The 27,152-nt window shown below is 46.6% G+C and overlaps 1 protein-coding gene across 1 annotated transcript; it reads left to right on the top strand.

Annotated features, from left to right (window-relative positions):
* Window positions 1–1,781: 1,781 nt before the first annotated feature.
* Trib2 (tribbles pseudokinase 2) lies at window positions 1,782–27,005 on the top strand. Its single transcript, XM_029484775.2, has 4 exons — window positions 1,782–1,843; window positions 2,027–3,406; window positions 8,628–8,920; window positions 24,665–27,005. The coding sequence occupies exons 2-4, from the start codon at window positions 3,137–3,139 to the stop codon at window positions 25,131–25,133; spliced, it is 1,032 nt and encodes a 343-aa protein (XP_029340635.1). The 5' UTR covers window positions 1,782–1,843; window positions 2,027–3,136; the 3' UTR covers window positions 25,134–27,005.
* The last annotated feature ends 147 nt before the right edge of the window (window positions 27,006–27,152 follow it).

The following is a 27,152-nucleotide window of genomic DNA, read 5'->3' as shown; positions in this document are numbered from 1 at the left end:
ATATGTGATATGTGACCCCTGTGAAAGGGTTGTTCACCCCAAAGGGGTCACAACTCACAGGCTGAGAAACACTATCATAATTCTTCATATATTATTTCCCAGAACTGCAACTGCAGTTCTAGGGATCACATGAGGTAAGCAGGGCTGTTATTTAACAGATGAAAACTAGAGATCCTGGGAAGAAAAAGAAGCAAAAACAAAAACCAAACCAAACCAAAAACGCCCATACGAATTCAGTTTCCTTCTGAATCTGAAAACTGATGCTGAACACAAGTTTCTCAAACTTCTTTTACAAGAAAGCTTGGTGACAGTCACCCAACAGAGGCCCCAGGGAAGCTTTCTCAATGGATCCTCTGTAGAGATTGTTTGTCTAGGACCTGTTCTTTAACTGGGCAGTGACTGCATGGCACACTACTCTGTAGTCATGGTGACATCCTCAAGCTGTTATCCCCTTAAGGGACAGTTTAGGGATCGGAGACTGAGTTCAAGGCAGATGAGTGGGGAGAAGGATGGGAGTTCTATGAGAAGACATGGGGCATTTTAGTTTCTTCTCAAAATCTGTCCTCTAGGGTGGCCAGCTGGACAAGCAAGGTCCATTCATTATTCTGAAACAACCCTCAGGGAACTCCTGATCATTAGAGCCACTATTGTCCCCGTTAAGTATAATTATAAATAGTTCTCTATTTTTGTTCAAAAGTGGTAGTGCAGAAGATTGTTACAGAGTGACCTCCCTCATGGAAAGAGGTGCCTTATGTGGGTAAAAACTTAAGAGTAAGCCCAGCAGCCTTGCCCCAGAACTTGGTTGATTCTCTTTCTGTTTTCCCCTGCTACATTGCTACTCTTACCAGGATGCATTAGGTAAAGTCAAGAGGCTTAAGCTGTGGTCTGAACTTTCCCCAGGTCTGTTCAAGCCAATGGTCCAGAACCTTCCCAGGAAGTTAAGAATAAGCAAGGGTCAAAGTGTAGCCTTTTGTTGAACCTGGTATTGAATGTGTTCTTGGCCTAAATACTGAGATGATGGGACTGGAGAAGCCTGACTCCTTGGCTAGGAGCCAACATCCTTTGCTGGAGGTGTGGGTGCACCTGAGCTCTCCCCAAAGACCTTGTCCTGAAGTCAAGACTCTGAAAGTATCCCCAATCCTATAACTGAGAAGTGGGGGAGGGGTGGTGACACTAACTACAAGCTCACAATGGACTTCTGTTGAAATGATAAGCAACCGGAGAGAAAGAATAAAACTAATTCTAGAGACTGTGGGCTGCAAGAATCCTTCATTTTTTAAAAACCGCGGGGAACTGCTTGTTCAAGATAACATCGCAGCAGAGGGGTGCCATGTACCCAGAAGATGCGAGGCTTTCTGCGGAAAATCCCGGGGAAGAGGATCTAAGTCTCAAAGTTGACCTGAGCCTGCTGGTGTTGCGTGGCGACGGTGGCAGATACACAGTCCAGCATCCCTGTCTCTGCAGCGCGAACAGCAGGCCAGGAGAGCCCAGAGCCCTTGGACTGCGGAAGGATATACAGCACTGTTTACCTCGCGCCTGGCCGAGCCATCGGGGGCGAGGCTGGCGCCCCCAGTGGGGGCACTGCAGGAGTGGCGGCAGCAGCCCTAGCCGCCGGCGGGCGCAGGGGAGCCGCGCGCGCACTGGCAGCGGCGCCGCTGATTGATGGGCTCCGGGCTCAATGACAGGGGCCGGGGCGTGGGTAGGGCGGGGCCGGCGAAGAGGGCGGGGGCTCTGTGGAAATGTGTCGGTGACATTGAATGGGGAGACCGAGCGCGAGCAAGCGAGGCGCGCGCGCACACATACGCGCACACACAGCCGGGCTCGCTCCGAGATCCCCGGCCACGTAAGTAACTATTAATACCGCCTCGCCCGGGGATGCGGGCGTGCTTGAGCGCCGGGATTGGCCTAGGGCGCCGTGGCCATCCCCTTTAATTTTTAAATACACGGTCCTCTCCTACTTCTGGGTGGCAAGAAAAAAAAATTATAAGAAAAGAAGACAAGCCGTCGATTTTTATTTTTCCTGCAGAACAAACCCCGCCGTGCTATTTGGTCGCAAGGCATCGGGAGACAAGAGTGGTTTGCAAATTGTTTCAAGGCTCAAGACCCAGTTGTGCAGCGGAAAAGGAACGCCGCGGGTTGACGGAGTCCGGGGAGCATCTGCTGGCAGCTCCTGCAGGACCCCAGGAAAGCTCCTGCTGCTGGTCCCCTCCAGGTCACCGCCCGCACTTCTTGCTTCATCGGAGGAGGATCTGGGACGTGAGCAGCGACAGCAAGAGCTAGTGCTGACCGCGCGGGCTCTGTCTTGGGCTTTGTCGCGGTACCTGTGCCTGCCTTACTCCGCGCACTCCCTACTAAGCTTTTGCAATCTTTTGTTGCCACTGCTGACCGCCCCAAGTTAAAAGCGCCTTTGCTATTTTTTTTTTTTTTTTCTGTCTTTTTTTTTTTTTCTTGAGAGAGAGACAGAGAGCACTGCGATTTTTTGGAAAAGCCTCAGACGCCATCTACAGTTAAGACTTAGGTAACTGCCCTCTCTAGCACCCCCCTTACACGCCCCCCACCCTTTCCACCAAAAAAGGGGGGTGCAGCGCGTATTCTGGCTGCCGCGCGGCGTGAGCCGGTAGACCCGTGCTTATTTCCTTTTTCTTTTTGTTTGGTTTCTAACGCGTGGAGGGCGAGCCGGCGCCGCGCGCTCCCTGAAGACTGCACAAACTCCACGCAGGGCTTCTCTGCCCGGTCTGCGGATCCTCAGCTGGGGATCGCTGAGGAGCCCGGCGCTGCAGCTCCTCACCCCAGAGGCACGCTCACTCGTCCAGATCCACGCTGCGAACAGAGACCCACTGACTCCAGCGTGCGGTTCTGCACCGCGCTGGCGGCTTCTGGGTAACAAAAGGACCCGAGTTGTCCGCAGAGCGAGCACCCCCGGGAGCGGGACTCGCAGCCGGGGACCAGCTCTGCAGCGCCCATCTGGGGACTAGTTCTTAACTCTTCCTCCACGGAGCCCCAGACGGGTCCCCTCCCTTCTTGATCCTTTTAAGTCGGTAGCACCGAGGCGCCTGCACCCGCGCGGCTCATCCATCTCTCCAGAGGGGTTTTTTTGGTTTGTTTGTTTGTTTTGTCGTGTGCGATCCTCACACTCATGAACATACACAGGTCTACCCCTATCACAATAGCGAGATATGGGAGATCGCGGAACAAAACCCAGGATTTCGAAGAGCTGTCGTCTATAAGGCCCGCTGAGCCCAGCCAGAGTTTCAGCCCGAACCTTGGCTCTCCGAGCCCGCCCGAGACTCCGAACTTGTCGCATTGCGTTTCCTGCATCGGGAAATACTTACTGTTGGAGCCTCTGGAGGGAGACCACGTTTTCCGCGCTGTGCATCTGCACAGCGGAGAGGAGCTGGTTTGCAAGGTAACCAGCCCAGCTTTGCTTTTGCGTTTTGTCTTTTGCTTTAAAAAAAAAAATTAAAAAAATTAAAAAAAAAAATCATCCTGGGTCTTTTGCCAGGGGCCGGGGACGGTGCGGGAGGTCGCAAAGCTCTCTAGTCCAGGGGCGAAAGACTCCTGGGATCATTATGCATGGCCTCGTTAAAAGGGTTTATTTGTGTGTCTGTCCACGTTCGACAAGTTGCGAAGTTTTCAGACCGTTTCAGACAATGAGGCGGGCTGCAGCGGGGGCGTTTTGGGGAGATCCGGGAAGGGAGGGCGGCGAATCTGAACCGGGGCACGGACACGCGTGCCCCTTAGGAGGTTCGTAGAGCTCCGGTGCACCGGGCTGATTCCCCTTGCCGGGCATTTCTCTCTCTGAGTTGATTCCCCTCCCCTCTCTGCAAGGACTAGGGAATCCCCGGTTGGTTTTCAAACGCTGCTCCTCCGGTTTCTTTTGTAGCCATTGTTCTTAGCAGCCTGCAGGTGTTAAACCTTTGTTCCAAAGGTTGCCTTTTAAAAGAGACACAAAAAGTGTCCCCTCTGGCTGAGCCCAAGGCTCTAGCGGGGGAAAAAGAGGAGTTTTAAAGCTCTTTCTTCTGCTTGAAGCCTGGAAAGGAAGGTTGGGGTGGAAATTCGCCCCTTGCGCACCTTTGGGTGAACAACGAATCCTTTGGGTCTTTTTGTCTAGGTTTCTTCGCGTCTTCAGACTCCCTGACTGCACACCCCCATTGCTACTCCCCTGCACCCACAAGGCCACCTTTGCCTGTTTAGAGACTGCCCTTTGGAGCCCCCTGGGCTAGTACTAAGAAGGACACTTCAATTTCCTTTTTGTCTTTGACCCTGAACAGTAACTGGTTTGTGTCTCTATGTGTCTGTGTGTCTTTGTGTGTGCTCACCGAGTCCAGACAAGAGGACCAAGGAAGGATAATAACAAAGTATTTGACTACAGTCAGTTTCCTACTGCAGTGGAGAACAGGACTTCCCCAGATGTAGATCAAGCATTACCACTTAAATTTAGGTTCTTCTCATTTTACTTATTTATTTATTTATTTATTTATTTATTTATTTATCTATCTATCTATCTATCGAGGCGGAAGTGCGACCGTGCTGTCTTTAAAATGGGTACTGTGCACAGCTGTGCTACAAATACTGTATTACACTTTTCCTCAATTAATCACTGGCTGCTTTGTGAAATCACCTTATTTCATGCTGACTTGGAGCGCTTCCTTGCAAAAACCGGGTGGGTGAAGATCTCAGAAGGCAGTTCTGAGATTATTTATTTCCGATTTTTAGAGGAAACCAGAGACTCTTTAAATACTGCTGTTTGCATGTACTAAGTGTTGGGGATTTTGCATCTTCTCCAAGTTACTGTAATCAAGAGCAACTATGCCCAGCTAAAGCATTAAATTTAGTAGGCAACTCAGAGCCTGATTGGAGCCCTGCACACTGCACAATAGGACAGTCATCCTTTGAAATGAATGAATTCCACTGAGCTGTCATTCTCCTATGAAATATGCACCATCATCGGCAGGGAGCACCTCCCCCTCCTTTGGCTCAACCTCAGTCCAGCACTTTAATACATTTCTCTTCCAAAGGCTAGAGACGATTTTACGTAAGAACTGTCTGTGGCCAAATTCTGCAAGAGCATCTTGCTATTCTTTCTTTGTTTAAAACTAGGGCTATCTCTGGTCTCTGTTCGTTTCTCCTTTCTGATCCTTCGAGACATATTTCACTCTAGGCTGACCTTACAGTGTCATTTGCCGACTTGCTCCCTGGCCCCAAACTGTACTTAATCTGTTGGTTTAGTTATTTCAAAGATTGAATCAGCTCCTCACCAATTACAGTGTGGCTGCAAGTGGATTTAAGTGTGGTATCATTGTTCTGTTTGACAGAGGTCATCCCTTTACGACTCCACAGCTTCTGTTCTCCTGTCTTTTTCCCCTGGGGTGATGTGGGTGACTTCTACAAGCACAGCTGTGTGCAACCCTCTCCAGGAGAGTTTTATTAAGGTGATGCTATGAACTGCCCCAATATACACACTGTGGGCTCTTTAGCTTGGATTCAAAAAACCTCCACATTTGAACCTATCTCCTTTTGGTGTCTTAACATGGGGTTCCTGTTTCCTAGCATCATGCTCATGCAAAAAAAAAAAAAAAAAGTACAAAACCAGAGAGGTTTTATTTATTGTGGGGATTCATTAGAGTATTCTGTAGGACACTCTTTGTGGTGGGGAGGAGGCGGGCAGGGGGGAAGGGCTTCCAGGGGCATAAGCAAAATTCCCTAGCCTGATTATCACCTCCACAAGCCTACTTTAGTTAGCCAAAGTAGGAAAGGATCTTTAGGGGGCCTTTAGCTGTTTTTACACAAATCCTTGTAGCTACTGTGCAGAATAACATAATTACTATCTTGGCAGAATGGGCACTTTTTCTTTTTTTTTTTTTTCTTTTCAGACATGATGAATGTGGCCTGATCTTAGGGCCTTATCTGAACTGTCACATTATATAACCAAGACTCCCAATTAAACATTTAAAAGGAGCTGGCACCCAGGCTCAGGGCTTGATTTTTGCACTTGAGGGTGATGGTTTAAATAGCAGCCCAAGCCTATAAATGCCTGTTATAGCCACTAATAAAAGTTTGACTCCTTCCTGTTTAGGAAAATGTAAGCAATTCTTTTAGTTTTTCCTTTTCTGTCCACCATTTTGCATTCTCCTACAAAGGGTACGGCCACATTGGGAGGCTGCCACGAATTTGTTTGCTCCTTTCATTTAATTCTCTGTTCATTCAGCTTTTCAGCGGTGCTGTGGGAGAGAGCACAGGCTGACCATGCTGAGCAAAAGGCTATTTTATTTTAGTTTTTGAAAGGCAACTGGAAACAGGAAGTATATTATAAATAATCAGACCGGTAGGCCCCGGTGACAGAAGCCACAGCCTGGTGCTTCAGAACAAATCATTCCACTTACATAATGCAGCTTGTTGACATTAGCCACTATGGTGTGTGAGTGTGTGTGTGTGAGTGTGTGTGAGTGAGTGTGTGTGAGTGTATTGTGTGAGTGTGTGTGTGAGTGTGTGTGTGTGTGTGTGTGTGTGTGAGTGTGTGAGTGTGTGTGTGTGTATGTGTATGAGTGTGTTCCTTGATGAAATTGCTGAGGCTTCCCCGGTTCTGTGGCCTGCAGCCTGTAAGCTAAGGTTGACTCGAGCATTTCAGATTCCTAATTGAGTGGGCCACTGAGGTCACTGCTCTGAGGTCATCATTTGACAGTATCAGGGTGTGATTTGTGGTCTCCGGGGAGGCTGAAGCATTCATTCTTAAATTCAAGGGTGTAGTGGCAACAGCTGTGCCACTTTCCTGAGGTACCTCATTATGCCTCATTCACAGCTGACTGTTGACTTTGCTTCCTCAGCCCCAGTTAGCACCAGCCTCAGTGAGGTGCTTATTGTCCCTGTTTGACTCACAGGTTTTTTTTTTTTTTTTAAATGCTCAGTTACTTAACTCTTGGAATTTTATATTGCAGCCTGTGTTCCTTGAATGGGCTACAGAAGGCCCAGGAATTCCCTCAGAAGGATTTTAGGGTAACACGTGCATTCCGGACTGGGCCTTGTTAAGAAAGCGAAGGGAGACAGAGGTTCCTGGGTGGGATCAGACCCCACAAAAGGTTGTGATGCCTAAGTCAGGGTATTCATTATACAAAAGGGAAGTTCTTTTGTGCACTTTATCTATCCTGTTCGTGTGAATGGTAGCCTAGTGAGAGCGGTAAGCACCCCCAGGTAGGGTTTTTTCCTGCTTCTCTCCTACTGCACTGCTAATACTGATGACGAAGAGCTCACTGCCACAGAGGGTGGCTAGACCATTTCTGCTAGGCCTTCTTTTAAATGAACCTCCCCCACCCCCTTATTCACCCCATACCATTTTCCAACAGCCCCTCCCCTCCCTGCACATTCTCCCCCTGAGCAAGGGAAACCCCATTCCAGCCCTAGGTGCTGCTCTAGCTGAGTAACTACAGGCTTTGAAGTGAATGAGACGCTCCCTTTCCACCCTTAAGGTCTTTGTTTTGCTGCGTTCGTTTCTTCGGTCTGTTCAGAAGGTAGTGATGGTGCATTTTCTTCTTAAGCAACAGTGAGGTGGCATTTCACAGGCTAGCTCTGATTCATAGAAAATCATTGCATAATTGATTCATTGACTTAGATATCTGTGGAGGGAAGAGGGAAGCCAGCCTGGCTCTCTACAGAGAAGGCCCCTGTGCTAATCCTAGAGCCACCATGGCGAGTGGGAGTGAGGACAACAGCGATGAGAGTTTAGGCTTGTTTTCTGTGCCTCAGTTTGCACAGCTGTAAAATTAATTTATCACACATAGAAAGCCATGAAAGAAAGCCGTGAGAGTAAATGAATTTAATTGTTCATTCATGTATGTCTTCCATGCATTTTTAAAAAGTAAAGAGTTGTTTGTATTTTTCCTGGGGTCACTTAGTTTTTTCCTTCTATTAGTATTTTTCTCCATCCATTTCTTCTATAAATATGTAACTATAGAAACTATAGGGAAGAATAATAGTATTTGGGCTTAGATGATAGCCCAGACAGTAAAATGCTTGCCATACAACCGTAAAGATCTGAATTGGATACCCAACACCCACATTTAAAAAGCTGTGTGTGATGCGTGTGATATCTGCTCTGTCAAGACAAGGACAGGAGGATTCCAGGGCTCCCTAGTCAGCTAGGCTCACCAAGTTGGTAGGTTCAAGGCCAATGAGAGACCCTGTCTCAAAAAACAAGGTGGATAGTTTCCTGAAGAGCTGTACCTGAGATTGACCTCGGACCTCTACATAGATACAGAGATATACACATGGATACACACACACAAACACACACACACACACACACACACACACTGAATAGTAAAACTTAGCATTTTACTATTTTTCCTAGACTTCTCTCAACATGTAATCAAGTTTCATTTATCCATGTTATGCCATTTAAGATTTGGAGGTTCAGAGGAGACAAGACATGGTTTGTTTGTTTGTTTGTTTGTTTTTGTTTTTTTTTCCCTGAACTACATTACACAGCTGGTAGCAGACAGAACTGGTGTGTGGGTTGTAAGTTTCATACTCTTTATGCCACGTCAAAGCAGGAGCCTGTGGGAGGATTCAGCTTTCTGCAGTTTGGGTCATAGGAGGTACCTCTGACTGGGGTCTTGTCAATTCTGTCCTAGGTGTTTGAGATCAGCTGCTACCAGGAGTCCCTGGCCCCCTGCTTCTGCCTGTCTGCCCATAGCAACATCAACCAAATCACGGAAATCCTCCTGGGAGAGACCAAAGCCTATGTGTTCTTTGAGCGAAGCTATGGAGACATGCATTCCTTTGTCCGCACTTGTAAGAAGCTGAGGGAGGAGGAGGCAGCCCGACTGTTCTACCAGATTGCCTCAGCTGTGGCCCACTGCCACGATGGAGGCCTGGTGCTGCGTGACCTCAAGCTGCGGAAATTTATCTTCAAGGATGAAGAGAGGTAAGTGGGGCTCAGCCCATGCAGGTGTGTGTGTGTGTGTGTGTGTGTGCGCGCGCGCACCTGCGCGCGATAGGCTATCTGTGATAGGCTATCTGCATCGGCAGGGAGCTTGTGCTGATGCCTGTTGCCCAGGTGAGGGTTAAGGCAAGAAGAACAAAGAGATTGCTTTGTGGTGTCCCAATGCCCTTGCCAAACAAGGAGCCATTACTCCCGGTCATGAAACATTCAAAGGCCAGGAGGCAGATAGAATAGTCTGTGACCTGCTGAATGCCTGTGGTTTTTATGAAGAATTCTGAAGAAGGCTGCAAACTAGTGTGGCAGTTTCAAAGTCAACAAAGACAGGTTTATGAAGGCTTCATGTTGTCAGAACACTGAGTACCTAGAGGACTTTGTTTATTTTTTATTAGATATTTTCTTCATTTACGTTTCAAATGCTATCCCAAAAGTCCCCTATACCCTCTCCCACCCTGCTCTTCTACCTACCCACTTTCACTTCTTGGCCCTGGTGTTCCCCTGTAGTGGGGCATATAAAGTTTGCAAGACCAAGGGGCCTCTCTTCCCAATGATGGCCGACTAGGCCATCTTCTGCTACATATGCAGCTAGAGATACGAACTCTGGGAGTACTGATTAGTTCATATTGTTGTCCCACCTATAGGATTGCAGACCCCTTCAGCTCCTTGGGTACTTTCTCTAGCTCCCTAGAATAAGGAACAAAATACCCATGGAAGAAGTTGCAGAGACAAAGTTTGGAGCTAAGACGAAAGTATAGACCATCCAGCGACTGCCCCACCCGGGGGTCCATCCCATAATCAGCCACCAAACACAGACACATATGTGTCTGTATATGCCAGGAAGCTTTTTTCTGAAAGGACCCTGATATAGCTGTCTCCTGTGAGGCTATGCCAGTGCCTGGCAAATTCAGAAGTGGATGCTCACAGTCATCTATAGGAAGGAATACAGGGCCCCCAATGGAGGACTTTGTTTATAGTCCTTTCACGCCCTCAATAGCTCTTTCCTATGCACATAGTAGGTGTGAACCACAGGCTTGCAAGTAAGCCTCAGAAATAGATAGACCCCAGACCTGTCAAAAGCTAGAGGTGAGTCCTGGGTCCCATGTGATGTAGAGGGGGATGGGGATTGCTGGTTCTCACTAGATCTTGAGTAACCAAGAAAGGCTTCAAGGAGAGAGAAACATGGTAGCCTGGGAGAGGCTGGCTTGTCAGGTGAGGAGTTGATGGTGTGAGACCAGTCACCAAGGATGCCTGGTTATCTCAAGAAACATCTGTTGAAGACACAGGCATCTGGATTTCATTCATGGATACACCATTAACTCATCAGGTTCCATTTAGCCAACCTGGCCAGAGTCCAGCTTTCTCTTCACTTGTAAAGCTTCCTTTTAAGAATGTAGTTTCTTAGAGGGACACAGGCAATGTCTTCAGTCAGTATCACCTACGTGTTCCTTGTGCCCTATTGGAATGACCCACAAATCAAAAGCCCCAGACTAGTGCTCCAGGGATTGGTTAAGAGACTCCACACACCTGAGTCCATGGAGTCCTTGGTCATTCTGGACTGGAAAAGAGGGCAGGAAAGCCTCAAGGCTGTCAGCTAGGACCATCTGATGTCAGTCTGCTCCACTTCCTTCAATCCCTCACCCTGCTGACATTTCTTTGGCACTTTCTGAAAATCACACAGACCTTGCGGAGCAAACCTTTCTGCTTTCTATTGCCTTTGACACCCAGCTCAGTGGGCTGTGATATTTTCACACTATTGTTTACAGAAACCCATTGTCCCCTTCCCCCATGAACTGGCATTAGTGGATTGTATGCTTTTGTCTTCTCTCTCTCTCTCTCTCATCTCTCTCTCCTCCTCCTACCTCTCTTTCTTTGTTTCCATCTATCTGTCTACATATTTTTTTTTCCTGCATGGTTTGAACTAATTGGAGACTTAATGTCTGGCAAGCACTTGGGGCTTAGCAAAGGAAAAGGGCCTGTTGTTACTTAAGTCAAATGGAATAATTTCATGGGTGTTTATAATCCTGCTATGTATACAGCATGCAGAAAGCTTCTGGACTTCCTGTGCCTATAAAGGTTGCTTCTTTTGCATATTATACCCATGGGGGTGGGGTCACTAGCTACTCTGGCAGCTCCTGTGCTGGTCTTTGATTAGATGACTTCATTTTTAAAAACAAAGTGAAGAAGCAGGCTCTTCGAAGATAAGAATGTGGGCAATTTGTATCTTTTCCTTCTCCAGCTCAGATACTCCAGCCCTCAGAACTTAGACACAGGGATGTGGTCCTTATGCTTTTGTCCTTAATAATTGTTATGACCTTGGGCTGCCGCCATCTCTCAACCTTATGACTTTACCATGAACGCTCTTCACTCGTTTTCACATATATATCTCCTCTTTGAATGTTCTCATTTGGAAGATGAATATGGATTGGTCAAAGATATTCGCTTTACCTTCTTTACCTACAAAAATACCTACAAAAGTAAGAGGCAGTGTTTACTGACCTCCTGCAATACAGTCATAGGTCAACCTGCTTAATTGTGTGTATGTGTGTGTGTGTGTGTGTTGCAGCAGAGCAAACTCTCTTTGTGCATTTGTGGCTGGCACTCCACCACTGAGCTATCTCCCAGCCCATGTACATTTTGTAGTCAGTGCCTCTGAAAGCAGGAATGTTAAGGTCTCAGAATTAACACCGAGAAAATGCAGTAGGTAGATGAGCTTCTCTAGGAAGTCAACTCAACTATCAAGGACTCCTTTCTCCTGCCAGAGCACATGGCTCCTCTAATGCTGTAGCCGTATCTCACAGGCTCTGTGGGATTAAAGGTTACTTTAGAGACCTAGTCAGGCATCAGTGAGTATCAGGGTGGCACATCCCAAGGTCAGACCCATGGCAAATAAACATTTCTGAAGTGAGCCAAAGGAATGTAGATATCGTCATGTGACAGAACATTAGAGCATGACCCGAAGGCAGTTTTTGTCTGATTTCTAACTTTCCTCCTTGGTCTGATGGACAAAACTCTGAAACAACTAACTGCAAAAGACTACTTTGGTGGAGTCCTTGTTTACTTATTCAAACACCAGTCTCTCTCTCTTTCTCTCTCTCTCTCTCTCTCTCTCTCTCTCTCTCTCTCTCTCTCTCTCTCTCTCTTACTCTCTCTCTCACTCCCCCCCCCAGCCCATTCTCCCTCTGAGACAGTTTTTCAATATTGATGTGCTACTTTGCAATTTAGTATCCTCCTGCTTCAACCACCTAAGTATGCAAGCATGGGCTCCACCCCTGACTCAACCTTCTGTTTCCTGATCTAGCAAGTAATGGAAGGTAAAGCCGTCCTGTGGCAGAATTGGCTGAGCCCTACTTGTGTTCTGTTGACTGAACCCAGAGTTATCTATGAAGATTCTTAGTGGAGCTGTCCATGCTCTACACATACTATGCCATTTAGATGTCACCCAAGGTCATGTGCAAACTCAAGGCCAGGATACCTACGATGGTCGTATTGGGACCATCAATGACTTGGCTTCATCTGATTCCCTTTGGCTTTGATTTAGGTTCTAGATTCAGGTCCTGGTCTTGAATTTCTCCAAAGGTTTATAAGCTGTAGCCTCCTTAAGACTGACAGAATGGTTGCTTCCCTGGAAGGTGATTAGCATTCTGCAAGTTGATGGTGTGATCTGCATGCAGAGCTGTACTTGAAATCATTGGGAGAAAACAAAACAGTGTCTTTATGCATGCATAGTCCAGAAGCCTTAGTGGGTTCGTGAGTGACGAAGTCATTCTCTTTAGCAGTCACAGTAGTTCCTTCTAGTGTAAAGTTGATTCCACCCAGACTGGGGAGGGGGCGGTGTTCTTCAGGGCAGACTCCCTCTTCTGTGTTCACTGTGACAACCCACTATCACTGTACCTTATTTTGAAGAGATGAATCCTAAGCCTTCATTGAACTTACCTGGGGCAAATTTCAATGAACCTTTTGCACACTCAACCCTGCAGAAGCCTGTGTGACTTCCTCCAGATCTGAAAGAAGGCAGCACATTTACCCATAATGACACAGGTTCTCTCCCATACCTCCTGGCCTTTTTTTCCCTGTGGGACCTGCTTGATCACAGGACCATATTGCTAGAGACCCTGTATATTTCTAGTGGGCCTTGAAGAAAGGCCTGAGCTCAGAAGTGAGCCAGAGTGGCTGTCTAGATTCCAGCCCCTGCTGTTGCACTTATTAAGAAATTTCACTTTGACAGAACACCTAACCTGTACACTCAGAAAGCCTCCACTATAAAATGGACTGGGAATACTCTCCTTTACAGAAGGAAGGTGATTAATGTTGACCTTGGCTTCTTCCACAGCTGCTTTCCCCTGCCCTTTTGTTTCTTTGCACCCACAGGCTGCTAAGGAAAGTGGTGCAACATTGCTCTGTCAGTGACCTTTGCTCCGTTTTGTCCTGCTGGATGCTTCTTCTGGGACACGTCTTCTTGCCATCTCCAGTCTCCACCCCCTAGCCTCAGATCAGTGTTTACATCTCTCAGCATTGAAATGTCCCATGTGAACTCAGAAACTTGCCTTTTTACATGCTGCTGCTCTGCTCCAGAGATCTTTATCTCTTAAGGTGGTTGCTTTCTTTTCAGCTGCTGTGAGGAAGCTGATCTTCTTTCTGGGCTCTGAGACCTCCTGTAGGCACTCTGTGGCTGGGGGTGGGGGTGGGTGGGTGGGTGGGTTTGGTGTAAGAAGTGCAGCTTGCACCCCTTTGTTGGGGAAAGCCTTCCTGCCTCCCCCCACAGCAGAAGTCAAGGCCATCTTTCTGGGGTGCTGCTGTCTATTGGCTCTTTAGATCTTCAAGTTGCTCCCTCCTTCACTGAGGTTGCTATATCTAATAAAGAATTCAGGGCAGGCATCAGAGCCCCAGAGGACAGGCACAGCTTTTCGTTCACTAATATCTATATATAGTTTAGGGACGTTTTCCCTCTCTGTCTCTCAGTCTGTCTCTCTGTCTCTGTCTCTGCCTCTGTCTGTCTGTCTCTCTCTTCCCCTCTCTTTCAGCTTTGATGAGACAAAGCTTTCAGGAAATGTTCATATTTCCGTAGACCAATTATATGTCCTTGTGCCTATGGCAACTCTTGGGCAAAGTTGTCTTTCTATTATACTCTTAACAAGCTCTCCAGGATGCCTGTGAAGGACAAAGGGACTTTGGCTGCTGCTTTTCGGGAGCCAGAAGCCAGGAGCTGTCCACCTTGTTTTCTGAGAGAGGGTCTCTCACTGAGACCTCAGGCTTGTTAAGTAGGCTAGGTTGATTGGCAGTTATCCCAGGGATCTCCGACTGCCTCTACCTGCCCAGAATTGGAATTAGAAGTACACTCCACACTGAGGTTTTTAGAACTCAGATTCTCAGGCTTGCTCAGCAAACACTTTAAGGACTGACCTATCTCCCGGTCCTCCCTACTCTATTTTCATGGTCCGACCTCAATACCCCTTACTAAGCTCTCCTCTTGTTGCTCTGCCATCGCTCCTGCTGGACTGGTGAGTTTCCTAGAGACAGAAGTGGGATCTCATTCATGGCTTCCAGAACATGGTAGGCATTGCTATTTGTTGAATAAGTGAGAATCTCCTTTTTTGGGTAGGAACAGCTCAGATTGAATTCAAATGGCAGGATGAGAGAGACAGGGATAAATAGAAATCAGTGAAATGTAGGTCGTTGCCTAGAATGGGAGCCTAGAAAACTTATGGATCCCCATGGAGACACCTTTCAAAGAGAGCTATTTTCAAAGTTGCACATTGAGTGAGAAATTAACCCATTGCTGCTGTCTTGGTTTATTGATTTATGCCTAAGGAAGGCTTATTTAAGTCCTTGTTTTCAGCAGACTGTAATTTCATTTAGGAAGGGCTTTATTCATCCCAGTGAGAATTGGCCCTTCTTCCCAGGGCTCTTGCCCTAGAAGCAGCCTGGCTTCTAGCTATGCTTGGTAGAATGTATTGCTGTGTTAGACTTAGTCCTTCAACTGATGGGAGTGTCTGAGGCCCTAGGAAAGTAGGAAGTTGGTGCAGTGGTGAGAAACTTAATTCTTCCACTTTGTCCTATGATCTCAGCTTCCTCTCTCATTTTTCGTAAGTCTTGTTTTTATTTTTATTTGTATGTATATGCCTATGTCTGTGCCAGTGTGTGTGTGTGTGTGTGTGTGTGTGTGTGTGTGTGTGCCTATGTCATCTGTGCCAGTGTCTGTTTCTGTGTGTATATGTGTGTGTGTATGTGTTTTTGCCACACGTGTTTGTGTATCCACCGAGACCAGGAGAGGACACTGGATCCAGTGGAGCTAGAGTTACAGGTGGTTGTGAGCAACCCAAGTGAGTTCTAGAAACTGAAATGGGTTCTCTGCAAAAATAGTTAGTGCTCTTAAGTTTTGAACCATCTTTCCTGCACTTTGAACATCCCCCATCCCCAAAAGGGTTTTGCTATGTAACCTTGGCTTGCCTGCAATCTGCAATGATCTTTATGCCTCTGTCTCCTTAGTCTTCTCTGTAATTAATTAGGGATGGTGTATGGAAAGCCCCCAGGACTGAGCCTATTGCACTGGCTGATCTGAAAGATGCCAATGCCATCCCTGCTTCCAGCCACTGTCTAATGGGATTGCATTTTATAAATCTGAAACTTGCAGACTCATTTGTTCATTCAAGGAATACTTGTTAAGCACCAGTTATGTGCTAGGCACTTCTAGATGCTAGAGACTATTATGCCAATGAAGCCGGTGTCTTGTTTTTTATAGGATCCACATGGATCAGACTGACTCTATCCTAACTACCATGCTTAAATCAACTCACTTCTATTTAGTTACTCTTTTATTTGTTTGTTTGTTTGTTTGTTTATTTACTGAGAGTGTGTGTGTGTGTGCATGCATGCAGGTGTGCACATGTATGCATTCAGGCACATGGATAATGAGGCACATGCATGGAAGTCAGAGGACAGTTTGTAGGAGTCAGTGCTCTCCTAACACCATGCAGGTTCTTGGGATTGAACTCAATTCATTAGACTTGGCAGAAAGTGCCTTTAACCACTGAACCATCTTGTTGGCTCATACTGTCGATGTGTGAATTAATGAAACTTAAAGCCATCTATAGTAGAGACTTTGTATCTTTGCAGGTAAGGAAGTTGAGGCCCATTGTTTTCCAGCCAGGTTTCTACAAGCTTTGAAGGCAGGGAAGCTAGCTGTAAAGTCTTCCCTGTGAAACATAAGGGCAGCTTCAGGTTCTGTCCTTTAAGTCATATGTGTAAGATACTGCCTCTTGAACCCAACTCCCTAGAAAGACTCTTGTGACATAGACAGGTGAACACTTAGTGGAGCCAGCACCCAGTGTCTACCTGAAGCTCAGATTTCCAAGCAGTTTTGACATTTATGGATGGTACCACCAATTAACCAAAACCACAGGCAGTCTTGTTACTCCATGGGTGGCTTCTGTTTCTTTCACAGCACTGTATGATATGGACTTAGCATTTTAATTATATAATGAGTGACAGTTGGTGAAATAGATGTATCAATAGTCCCTCACACCCAAGAAGATGCATATTATAAGAAAAATCTCTATCTGTGTTGAACAGATATAGAAGGCAGTGGATAGAAACATTTTCCAAATGTGCTTTTTCCAGTCCTTGTGGGGTTTTCTCTAGCCAATGGAAAAGTCCAATCTGTTTGAAGTTTCTCTGGGCTCCAGACATAGCTCTTAATTATCCTTTAAGAATCCTAGATATGAATATTAGGGTTGGAGGAAGAGGGGCTTAGATCCTGAAATCATCTGTCCTTGCAAATGTTTATTAAGTATTTATTTTGTCTGCTTGCAGTGCTAGATGTTGGTGGGGCAAGCATCAGTAAAAGAAAGCCCAGAGTGGGAAAGACAATGGGACAGGTAGTTCACTATTTCAGCAGCTGGAGTGTGGAACAAAGAGGCACCTGGGGATAGAGGGGGCAGAAGAGCTGTTGTGGGGTGGGGCTCATCTAGAGAACCAGTAATGAGAATGACAGGTGGCTAGGGCCTTGGATACATTCCCTGATCTTGTCCTTGACCTGAAGCCCACGGATAGACTCTCTAGACCAATTGCTGGAACCATATTCGAAAGGTGGGGAGAATACAAGGAAGACAACCAGGGAAAGTGAGACTGGAAGCTATACTCTACATCTGAAACACGTCAATACTAAAACATGGCCAGACTTTTTGGTTCCCTGAACTTGTTATTTAAGCCATCTGTAGGGATCCCTAGTTTTTAGGCTGCCTGCCAGGTGAAGCATCTTCTTCTGGCCCAGGGAATGCCCAAGGCTTAGAGAGGAATTTTCAGGTAGATACCCAGCCTGAGCGGTACAATGTCAAAACCAAAGGGCACACTCGCTCACAAGCACTGATCCTGGAGAAGCTTTTCCGAGATGTGAATCAATCGATTGCTCTGGGGTAGGACAGATCCTTCAGGAGCCACTTCTAAGTGCAGGAAGCAAGTGGTGAATGGGGAAATCAGTGTGGCTTTGTGTTCCAGCTCGGGTTTCCCTGTCTGTTTCCATGGTGACAAGAGTCAGGAAGCCCTGAGGGCTGCAAGCTGTGGTTTCTGTGGAATCTTCCAAGCAGTAGAATGACACTCCAGGTGGAATGGCTTCCCTTGTGTATCCGGTGGCCTCGGTGAGTGAGTCAGAGGTGTGCCCACAATGCCGGAGGCTCCATTGCAGTGGGTGTGTTACTCAAGTGGCTTCCTCATCCTAGCTATGTCTTGACAGGTCCTTTACCTTTCTCAGCTGCCGGGGTCTTTCCAATTGTCTTGAGCATCCAATATGTGCAAACAACCAGTCCTGGGTTGTGTGCTGGTACAAGATACTGTGGCTTAGCTTCCCTGGCATTCGCCTTCCTTTTGACATCTGTCTTGCACCATGGAGGGTTTTCTTGACTGTGTGCCAGCTGCCATCCATCGTGAGCTCTTCCAGACAGGAGAATCACTGATACTGGCCCTGGAGCAGAAATGGCTCACAGTTGATTACTGGGAAAATCTGTACATACCTAAAACAAGATTAAATGAAGGACTCTTTTGTGCCCTGTAGCAGCCTGGCCAGGTCTGGTAGGGCTGCAGAGTCTGAGCCATGCTACCCACAGTGCTGGATGGTTCTTTCCTGGGCACCTTCTGTGATTCACTACAGTGGGGATTTTTCTTGCACAGTTGGCCTGATTATGGAGGGTACACTTTCAGGAACAGAGTAAGGCCAGCCTGGCAGTAGCCCATCTTTTCTTCTTGGCTCTTAGTCTGCCCTGGACCCTGAGGCTGACCTCGTCTGCAGCTCTGAATGATCTGCGACCGGATTTCCTGTCCCTGTCAGGCCCACTTTGCTGAACTCCTGGCTGAGCTCCACCCTGTTCCACCCTGTCCTCTCTTCTTCCTGCCAGGAGCTCAGGGTGAGGCTTAAGGGTTTGAAAGCAAAACATGGTTTGTTGTTGGGGGTTGGTTTCTCTCTCTCTCTCTCCTTTTGTTCTTTCTTTTTATTGTCATAGGTAGGGCACTATGTTAGAGGGTAAAAAAAATTTTTTTTGAATACCAGCTCTGCTTTTACTTGCCAGATAGCAAGTCTCCTCAGCTTTTGATAGCTTAGCCTTTTTCAACCAGAAAGTATATGGGTCTTTCCATCTCTACATCTCTATCTACACCATGTACTATATATGGCACTGAGTTAACTCATAGGATGGCTTTGCATGTCAATAAATCCAGGACTGGATAAATCTGGAACTGAAAGAGCCCTGTCTCCGTCTACTTAGCACCATGTCTTTGCAAACATCTTCAGCACCTTTAGTTTTTGATCATGGTACCATGATGTACTGGGAGGGGACAGTGACACCCGAATCTTTCTGACATGAATTCAGAGTGAGCTTCTGATTCAGTTAGCTTGGCTGTGCCTTGGGGTGTTTAATTCTCCCCGCCTCTGTTTCCTTATTTGATAGGAATCATGCATAGCCTAAGCCCCATCTTTCATTTTTTTTATGAGACACAAAAAGGCAGGCTGTTGAATCCCAGCGTTTGGCGATTCTTGTCTGTGCTACATGGGTACTGCTGCTTTTCAGACCATCGCATTGTGATTGTAAGGGTGTCCTATAGGAAGCATAGCAGCCTGACAGCTGCAGAATGATTAGGAATATAGAAGCTGGAAGAGCCCTTTTCATAGTACTTATTAGATCATATTTCATGGGAGAGAAACAATTGAAAGAGCCTGGGTTACTTTGCGAAATGGATTTGGTAGTTGGAGGATCTTTGGGGCCTGTGCTGGAGATAGGTGAGGGGACCTGGTTTTTGAGGGGGGATCTTGCTGCCCCACAGGTGCTGGGAGGGGAATGGAATTCTGCTAGTCCTGGCTTCCCCACTCGGCCCTGGGCTATGACTCGGCCCAGGCCTGGCACTCGGTTGCCTATCTTTGAGTACACAGGTTACCTTCTTGTGAGCCTCGTCTATCTGTGACGTCTAAAGCAACTCATCCTGTTACCTTCTCATGCCAGAGACAGACAGAAGTGGGCCCAGGGAGATCTAGCTTCCCTGGTCCAATGTGGTCTGTTCTAGGCTTCTGCCTTCCTTGGAGTTTATAGTTATTCAGTCGCCATTGTTCTTGTCTCCCCCTCCTACCACCATGTCACTTTCATAAATGTTTTCTTCATAACTCATCCCTATCTCCTCCAACACAATAATGGATAGCCTGATTATCTGAGAGAAAGGCTGAGCTAACCCACATACTAGGCAAGCGAAATCTCAAGCAAGGGTGAACAAGTACAGAAGCCCCAATTAAAAATGTGGGCACAGCATCTTCTCTGGTCCCATCTGCCCAGCCTTGCATTTATACTTGCTCCTCTGCCTGCACCACTCAGCTCTGGGGTTGAGAGCAGGAATCTCAGTTTAACATTTGGATCTGTAGTTACCACCATGCTATAGGCAGCTCTGTTACACTGGGCTCTTTGGGATATCCTGTCTTGAGTTACTTTAATCCTCAGCAAAACAGAGAGGATGGTTGTGGCCTTACTTCTCATGGACACATCCCTAGTGCCTAGTTTGGGAGTTCTATCAGAGTAAGTGCTCCTGAATGTCTTTTAAATGCCTGAATGATTAGTGGGCTATTTGAATCACCAGGTTCACAGATGCTCTTGTTAGTTTTTATGGAAATCAACTCCTTTGCCTGGGAAATCCATCACCCCCCAGACTGTTTAGGAGACTTCAGGAGAAGTCTATTCATTCATGTCTACTCTGAAATCTGTTTGCAAAGGTCCCTTCCCTGAACTCAGTTCTGGAAAAAGAAGCAGAGACAGCTCCGTTCCTGAGAGGAGATAAAGGGTCAGGCTTGGAGGCGCTGGGTAGCTCCTGTAGTTGCACAATAGGACCTCAGGCACTGGGGCTTGAAGCCCAAGTCTCCTGTCGCACTTCCCTCTGTCCCAGCACATGGAGAACATCCCGGAAGATCAGTGTTTAAAGATAGAATCCAGACCACTTGCCTCGACCCTTGTTAGGAGTGATATAAACAAGCCGAGGATGTTCTAGGGAGGAGCAAGGTCAGGGAAAGCCTCTGGGGCTGCATTTCTTTTCCACCCTGTCTCCAGGCTGCTCTTCCCCTCTCCTCTGTCCTGACTTGGATGCTGATGCTGTGGAAGGAAGTAGAAGCTGGCTGTACCGACCTGAATGGAGCCTTCTGAGTATCAGTGGCTGAACGGGCTCCATGGGATAACTGAGCACCCAGTCTGGATATGACTGACTTGGCCTCTGTGCCTAGGGCTCCTGGTACACACACACACACACACACACACACACACACACACACACACACATACATCATATACTCTACTTATGTCATAATGTAAAGGAAACAGATACATAAACACATGGATTGCATTAGGCATGTAGATGGCATTTGACCTTTGTACTTAGTACTTTTTAAAGAGTGAACTTGAGCTTGAAGCTGACTTCGGTATGTGCTTTGTTATCTGAGTTGCCCTGGTTCCTAGGACAGCTCACTGGCTTCAGCACATGATCCAGAGTCAGAACGATCCAGCTGCTCCTCACTGCATCCTCAGACCTTGCCTTATGGAACTCTGAAAACAGTGGTTCTCAACCTTCCCAATGCTACAACCTTTAATGCAGTTCCTCCTGTTGTGGTGACCCCCAACCATAAAATTATCTTCACTGCTACTTCATAACTGTAACTTTGCTACTGTTACGAATTGTAATGTAACTATTTGGAAGGATAAAGGTTTGCCACTGAGGTTTCGATTCACAGGTTGAGAATGGCTAAAGGGAAGGAGGTTGAAGTCCCCTGTAGATTGGCCAGGAGCAGCCCAGCCTCAGTTGTAGGCTAGTGGTTTTAGTATCCTTATTCTGTTGCGTTAAGCATCTGCATAGTTTCTGAGTTCTTGTCTTGCGGTACGGGAGAGAGAGGGGAACTTCACTTGGGGGAGTGTTAATGGACAAGGTGGTGGTCCTGGCTACAGTCCAAAGCCCTAATCATGGGGCCACACATGGGTCTCCATGATGAGGGGTCAGGGAACTTTAAATATGGGGGTAGGAGTAAAAAATAATCAGAATGTACAGTTATGATGTGCAAGAGATAAACAGGGACCACACTACAGGTTTAAAGATTTGGCATAGCATAAATTCTGTGGCGTTCCTCCCGAGAAGGTGGAAGGAGGATTTCATTTCTGTTGTCTCTCCTTCCCCATCACAGGCCTGGTTAATAGACCTGTCCTGATTTCTACATAATTCTAGCTAGATAGTAGAACAGGGGCTACTGCTACTGTTTCTTTACAGCAGAGCTGAAACCCCCCATAGTCAGCATCTGCTTGTCTGTACCATTCATATAAGCCAGTTGGTGCCAGCAGTGGGCCCAGGCTTGTAAGCCACAGCAGCAACAGATAGCAGGTCTCTCCCTCTGTATCCAAAGTCACTCTGTTTTGCTTCCACAAGCTCCTGGAGGCGAGGAAGCCAGGGTTCATCCAAGATGACCACCTAGTGATTTAGGAGTTATGAATAACAAACTGTGTTGATAGACACGAGCAGCATTGCCAAGGCTGATCAGAGCGGCAGGGCAGCTTTGTGTAGGGCACACAGGTGAGACCTACATCATGTCACTCATTTAAACAGAGGCCAACTCACAGTGAATTGTACCTCAGCAGAAGAACATTCTAAGCAGGGGACATTATGAGTCCTTAGAGGGACTGAGCGAGACATTGCCTTTGAGGCAATCAGAAGAGTGTGTAACACAGACAGATTAGGCTTAGAGGGTAGGGACACAGACATGGAATCAATCAGCAGACATGACAAGGACACTGGCCTCTATGTGGATGACCTAGGACACTAGGGGTTTGTAATGAGAATCCTGCCCCAACTTGAACCCCCTGTCTCCAACTTTTCCTCCTGAACTGGTAGCCATTCACACAGAGGTAGGAATTACTTCCAAGGTTACAGTTTATAGCTACATCAACTGCTCTGCTGCCGAATCAAGGAAGCTAGAGGTGGAAGGAGCTGTTGAGAGGAGCCCTGGTATATGCGACTCAGAATCCCCTCCTTCCTTCCCTCCCTTCTTCCCTCCCTCCCTCCCTCTCTTCTTCCCTCCCTCCTTCCCTCCTTCCCTCCCTCCCTGTGGCTTCATAGTCTCCTCTCTGGGCAGTTTGGAACATCTGGTGAGGCTGGTGGGTGGGTCATCGCCACCTGCCACCTCCTATTAAGAGAAATAAGCTGGAGAAAGATTTGTTTTTAATCAGTTCAATTCCAGATTAACACAGCTAGAGCCTCCTTAGTTTCGTAGGCCATTAGCTACAGGAGCATTCGAAAACAGGCATGGGGTAGGGGTGTTGTAGAAGATGGCTCAGGGAATGCCAGAGGAAATTACATGTTGCTGTGTATTGTGGAATGTTAGATCTGGCACAGAGACAGCCTTGTGCGGGTGGATGCATGGTGATTAGTGGATATCATGAGTGAACTGAATGGATGCTCAAAAATGGTTATGATGGTGAATCATTTAATGTAAAATTTATTGTATTAAAAGAAAAAAACAGCACCCCCAAAATAAACCATACAGAGAGAGAGAGACAGGGACAGAGACAGAGACAGACAGACAGACAGACAGACAGACACACACACACACAACACAGCCTTCTGCAGTATTCCTCTTTAAAGGGAGCTTGAGTGACTTAGCTGAAGCTACACAGTTGGTGAGAGATACACCTGACTGGGAGTCTACACCCCTAAAGACCACACTGTCTAGGAAAGCAATCAGTGCTTGATTTTTGGAACATGTTCATAGAAGGTCCTAGAAGCAACCCATCTTTTGTCATCTCCTCTACTATAGAGCTCCCAGCAGCTCTCCTTAACTAGTTGCCATCGGTGACTTTTCAGACTACCTTGAGAGACTGAGATCTGTAGGTACAGAGAGTAAAAAAGGGAGAAGATGAGAGGAAGATGGTCTTGGGCCACACGCTGTGAGTGATGACCAAGGTGACCCCGTTGTTGTTTGTCCAGACACTTTCTGTTGCTAATTTGAACCCTTTAGCTTGTGCACTCAAGCAGGATGAAGGCCTGGATGTATGCACTGAGAGACAAAGATAAGTGATGTGAATTTATGGGTCTTTTAAGTACCCCAGAGGCCCAATTCCAGCTCCAACTGTCCTTAGCTACCATCTTAGCAGGATTCCAGGAGTGTGGTAAGAACCACCTACTCAAAGGGTTGTGCTCTGCTCTGCCTAAGAGAAAAGGGTTTTCATTTCAAACACTGGGAAGGAGTATGTTTACCAGTCTCACGAAGCCCAGGCTGGCTTCCAATTTGCTGTGTAGGTTAATCTTGAACTGCTGATCTTTGCCTCTGCCTTCCAAGTGCTGTGATTACAGGTGTGTACCACCACGCCTGGCAGCAGTTTGTTTTGCACTAATATGATTGATCTAAGAAGTCATCTTAGTTTCTAGATTTTTCCATTTTCATAGTGTATCTCTTTATTTCACACTCAATGATGAAGCGTGGGGTGTGTGTGTGTGTGTATGTGTGTTTGTGTGTCATATAGGTGATGTAAGCTAGGTGTTAGGGCCAGAAATTCACATGTATTTCTCCACTCCTTCTAGCACATCTAGGGCTTGCATATTTGTATAGATAAGTTGCTGAGTTCTTGAAGAGTCGGTGGATTGGGAGGTGGGATAAATAGTTTGAGAAGACTCTTGGCATCACACTGCTATTGTCACACCCATCTACCCAGACACACAGTCACATGCGAATCTTGCACCTGTAATTAGTGATAGGTGCCAGGTCAAGGACCCAAGGCTTTGGGGATATGACAGGCGGGCCAGGGCAGGTGAAAATCTGGAAATGAAGATGGACTTGATATTTGGATGCTAGGCTTAGATGAGTAGGTCGTGGAGACCACTTGAGCTGAAACTCTCCCTGCCTTTCTTCCTGTGTCCTAAGAAAAGTGGTGGGTACAGCTAAAGAACCCGAAGGCAAAGTAAGGAATTCTTGTCCACTTCCCAGCTAGAAGGCTTCAAGAAGATACTCAAATCCCCAGCTTCAGTAGTCTATGCTATGAGTGACTACTCATAGCATAGACTACTATGAGTGTAACATCCAACTTGTTACAGGGATGGATGGATGGATGGATGGATGGATGGATGGATGGATGGATGCACAAACATCAGCAACCCCGATATACCGATGGAATGGATGGGTCAATGGATGTATCTCCCTCATCCTTAGGAGCCTCTGTCTTTGTCTCTTTCCTACAGGACTCGTGTCAAACTGGAGAGTTTGGAAGATGCTTACATTCTCCGGGGTGATGATGACTCACTCTCTGACAAGCATGGCTGCCCAGCGTATGTCAGCCCAGAGATCTTGAACACCAGCGGCAGTTATTCGGGCAAGGCAGCGGACGTGTGGAGCCTGGGGGTAATGCTGTACACCATGTTGGTGGGGCGTTACCCTTTCCATGACATTGAGCCTAGTTCTCTCTTCAGTAAGATCCGCAGGGGCCAGTTCAACATTCCAGAAACTCTGTCTCCCAAGGCCAAGTGCCTCATCCGAAGCATCCTGCGACGGGAGCCGTCAGAGCGGCTGACCTCGCAGGAAATTCTGGACCATCCTTGGTTTTCTACAGATTTTAGTGTCTCAAATTCGGGATTTGGTGCTAAAGAGGCGTGTGACCAGCTGGTGCCAGACGTCAACATGGAGGAGAACTTGGACCCTTTCTTTAACTGAGCTCAAAGCCCAGGGACACATAGCAGGTACCAGGAGTAAGAGAGAGCCCCAGAAAGGAGTTCTGGGACACAGGTGGCCTGGCTGAGAAGCAAGACGGATATTCATATTTACACATTTCTTGGTTCAGAGAAGGAATATGTTCTAGGAGCTGACAGAACACGTAGCGTGGGAACAAGACGTGTGGGATGGGGTTTGGGTTCAGATGGACGGGAGCCCCTCCCCTAAGCTTCTCTTCCCTGGGGTAGCCTGAGAGTCCCCCTTACCAGTAGGGCTATTCTACCCCACTTTTCATTTTGTTCAGAAATAGTTGCAGATCTCGATAGAATCCAAACTCTTCTGCCTCAAACACATACCTTGGCATTGCACTGTTAGCATTTAACTTCTTGTTACCATTCAGGGAAGGGACAATTGATCGAAGATTTTTTTTTTTTTTGAACAGACCAACCACCTATGTAATAATTAATAGGGTTCACCTAAAAATAATAATAATTCGGTGCACACAGACTGACCTGAAACCTGGGTGCTAAACTAAAAGAAAACAAAAGTTCCAGTTGTCGTCTCTCATTCTCACTTTCCAATTCATTTCTTCTAAATAAACGATTTCCTATTCTGGTTAGGAAGTAACATGTTAAACGCTTTGCTCCCTGAAGGGGGAGGGGGAGTCTGTTCCTTCACAGACATTTCTGTTTTGTATCAGCTGGTTTTTGTAGCAGGAAACTATCAGAAGTCAAACTTCCAGATGTATTATCACAGTTCAGGGGAAGAAGAAAGGAAAAGAAGAAAAATCCAACTCCTTTCTGGTTTTTGTTCTTTTGAAGGAAGAGGGTTCACATTGTAGACATTGCTCTCTGCTCCAAATTCAGTGAGGGGCTCCCAGAGGGCAGGCGCCTCCTGGAGTCAGATCTTTTTGATGATGCTGATCTCAACGTTTTGTTTTTGCTTTATGGGAAACTAGTAAAACGAGACAGGTTGTCCCATGTGTATAAAATACAGGGCAGCTATTTCCTTTTCTTTGCTAAGAATGATCCTTTGGGCTTAGAAAGGCCCTCTGGTTTGAACAGAAAGAGTGAACGGGCAATAAGCCAAAAGCCAGGATGATATACATACAAACAGCTCTCTGTCCCAATACGCACCTTGTATTTATTAAGGAAAATGTCACATTGTGATGTATTAAGCCAGTACTTCAATTACGGGTCAACGGGATGACATGTTACATGCTGTAGTTTAACATTTATAATTTTGTTCCCCTGTTTTGAATATTTCTGTCCCTGGAATAACCTTTTATTTGGCTTTCTCTAGATAGCCTTATTTGATTTTGAGTGGCAAAATGTTTTTCCTTTTGTACTCTGGCTTTTCTATTGCTGTATGATACAGAACTCTTTTGGCATAAATATTTGTGTTCCCAGTACCTCAGTCGTTTGGGTTTTCCTGCCTGCATCTGTTTTGTGAAATGGTCCTGTTTTTGGGTAGGTGACACGTGGACTCTAGTGTGTAAATGTTACTTGAATCTGTGCTTCACTCTAGTATGTGGCATGTGTGTGCGGACTCTTGGATGCTTCACGCCTACTCCACTGGAGCCCCTGTCCCCAGGAGGGCAGCTTCCCCATTGATAATCAGGAGACCGAGCTGCCATGGATTTACCCTTGATTCTATTTTGATAATGGAAGATACAGAGAGAGGGTTTTACACTCAGAAGATGGTGCTGTGGCAAGAAGGACCTTTTATCTTCCCTCTCCCCTGTTTTTAAAGTCCTGGGTGGGAGGAAAGATTGGAAACATGCATGATGGGGACTAATGGCCTCTGGTGCTTTGTCCTGTATTTGGTTTAATGTTTTTGTCCTAATCTCTTCAATCAATAAAATTGTGCGTATTTAACTAAAAGTTTGGGGTCTCAAAAATGATTTTTCTGCCAGTGTCTTTGTGACCATCACATTGCCAGGTAAGAAATCCATAATATGAACTCTTTCCAGTCAAACCAGCATTGATCCCATCTAGCAACCTCTCTGAACTGGGACACATA

Source organism: Mus caroli, unplaced genomic scaffold (genome assembly GCF_978045245.1).
Source record: "Mus caroli unplaced genomic scaffold, Mus_caroli_1 scaffold_14, whole genome shotgun sequence".
Lineage (NCBI taxonomy): Eukaryota > Metazoa > Chordata > Mammalia > Rodentia > Muridae > Mus > Mus caroli.
The sequence above is the reverse complement of the archived record's forward strand: the minus strand, read 5'-3'. Positions and strand labels throughout refer to the sequence as shown.

Bases quoted from the DNA above. Each gene is read 5' to 3' on its own strand.
- Trib2 (XM_029484775.2), top strand. From the start codon at position 3,137: ATGAACATACACAGGTCTACCCCTATCACAATAGCGAGATATGGGAGA. The intron at 3,407-8,627 runs GTAACCAGCCCA...ATTCTGTCCTAG, and splicing joins GAGAGGAGCTGGTTTGCAAG to GTGTTTGAGATCAGCTGCTA. The intron at 8,921-24,664 runs GTAAGTGGGGCT...TCTTTCCTACAG, and splicing joins ATCTTCAAGGATGAAGAGAG to GACTCGTGTCAAACTGGAGA.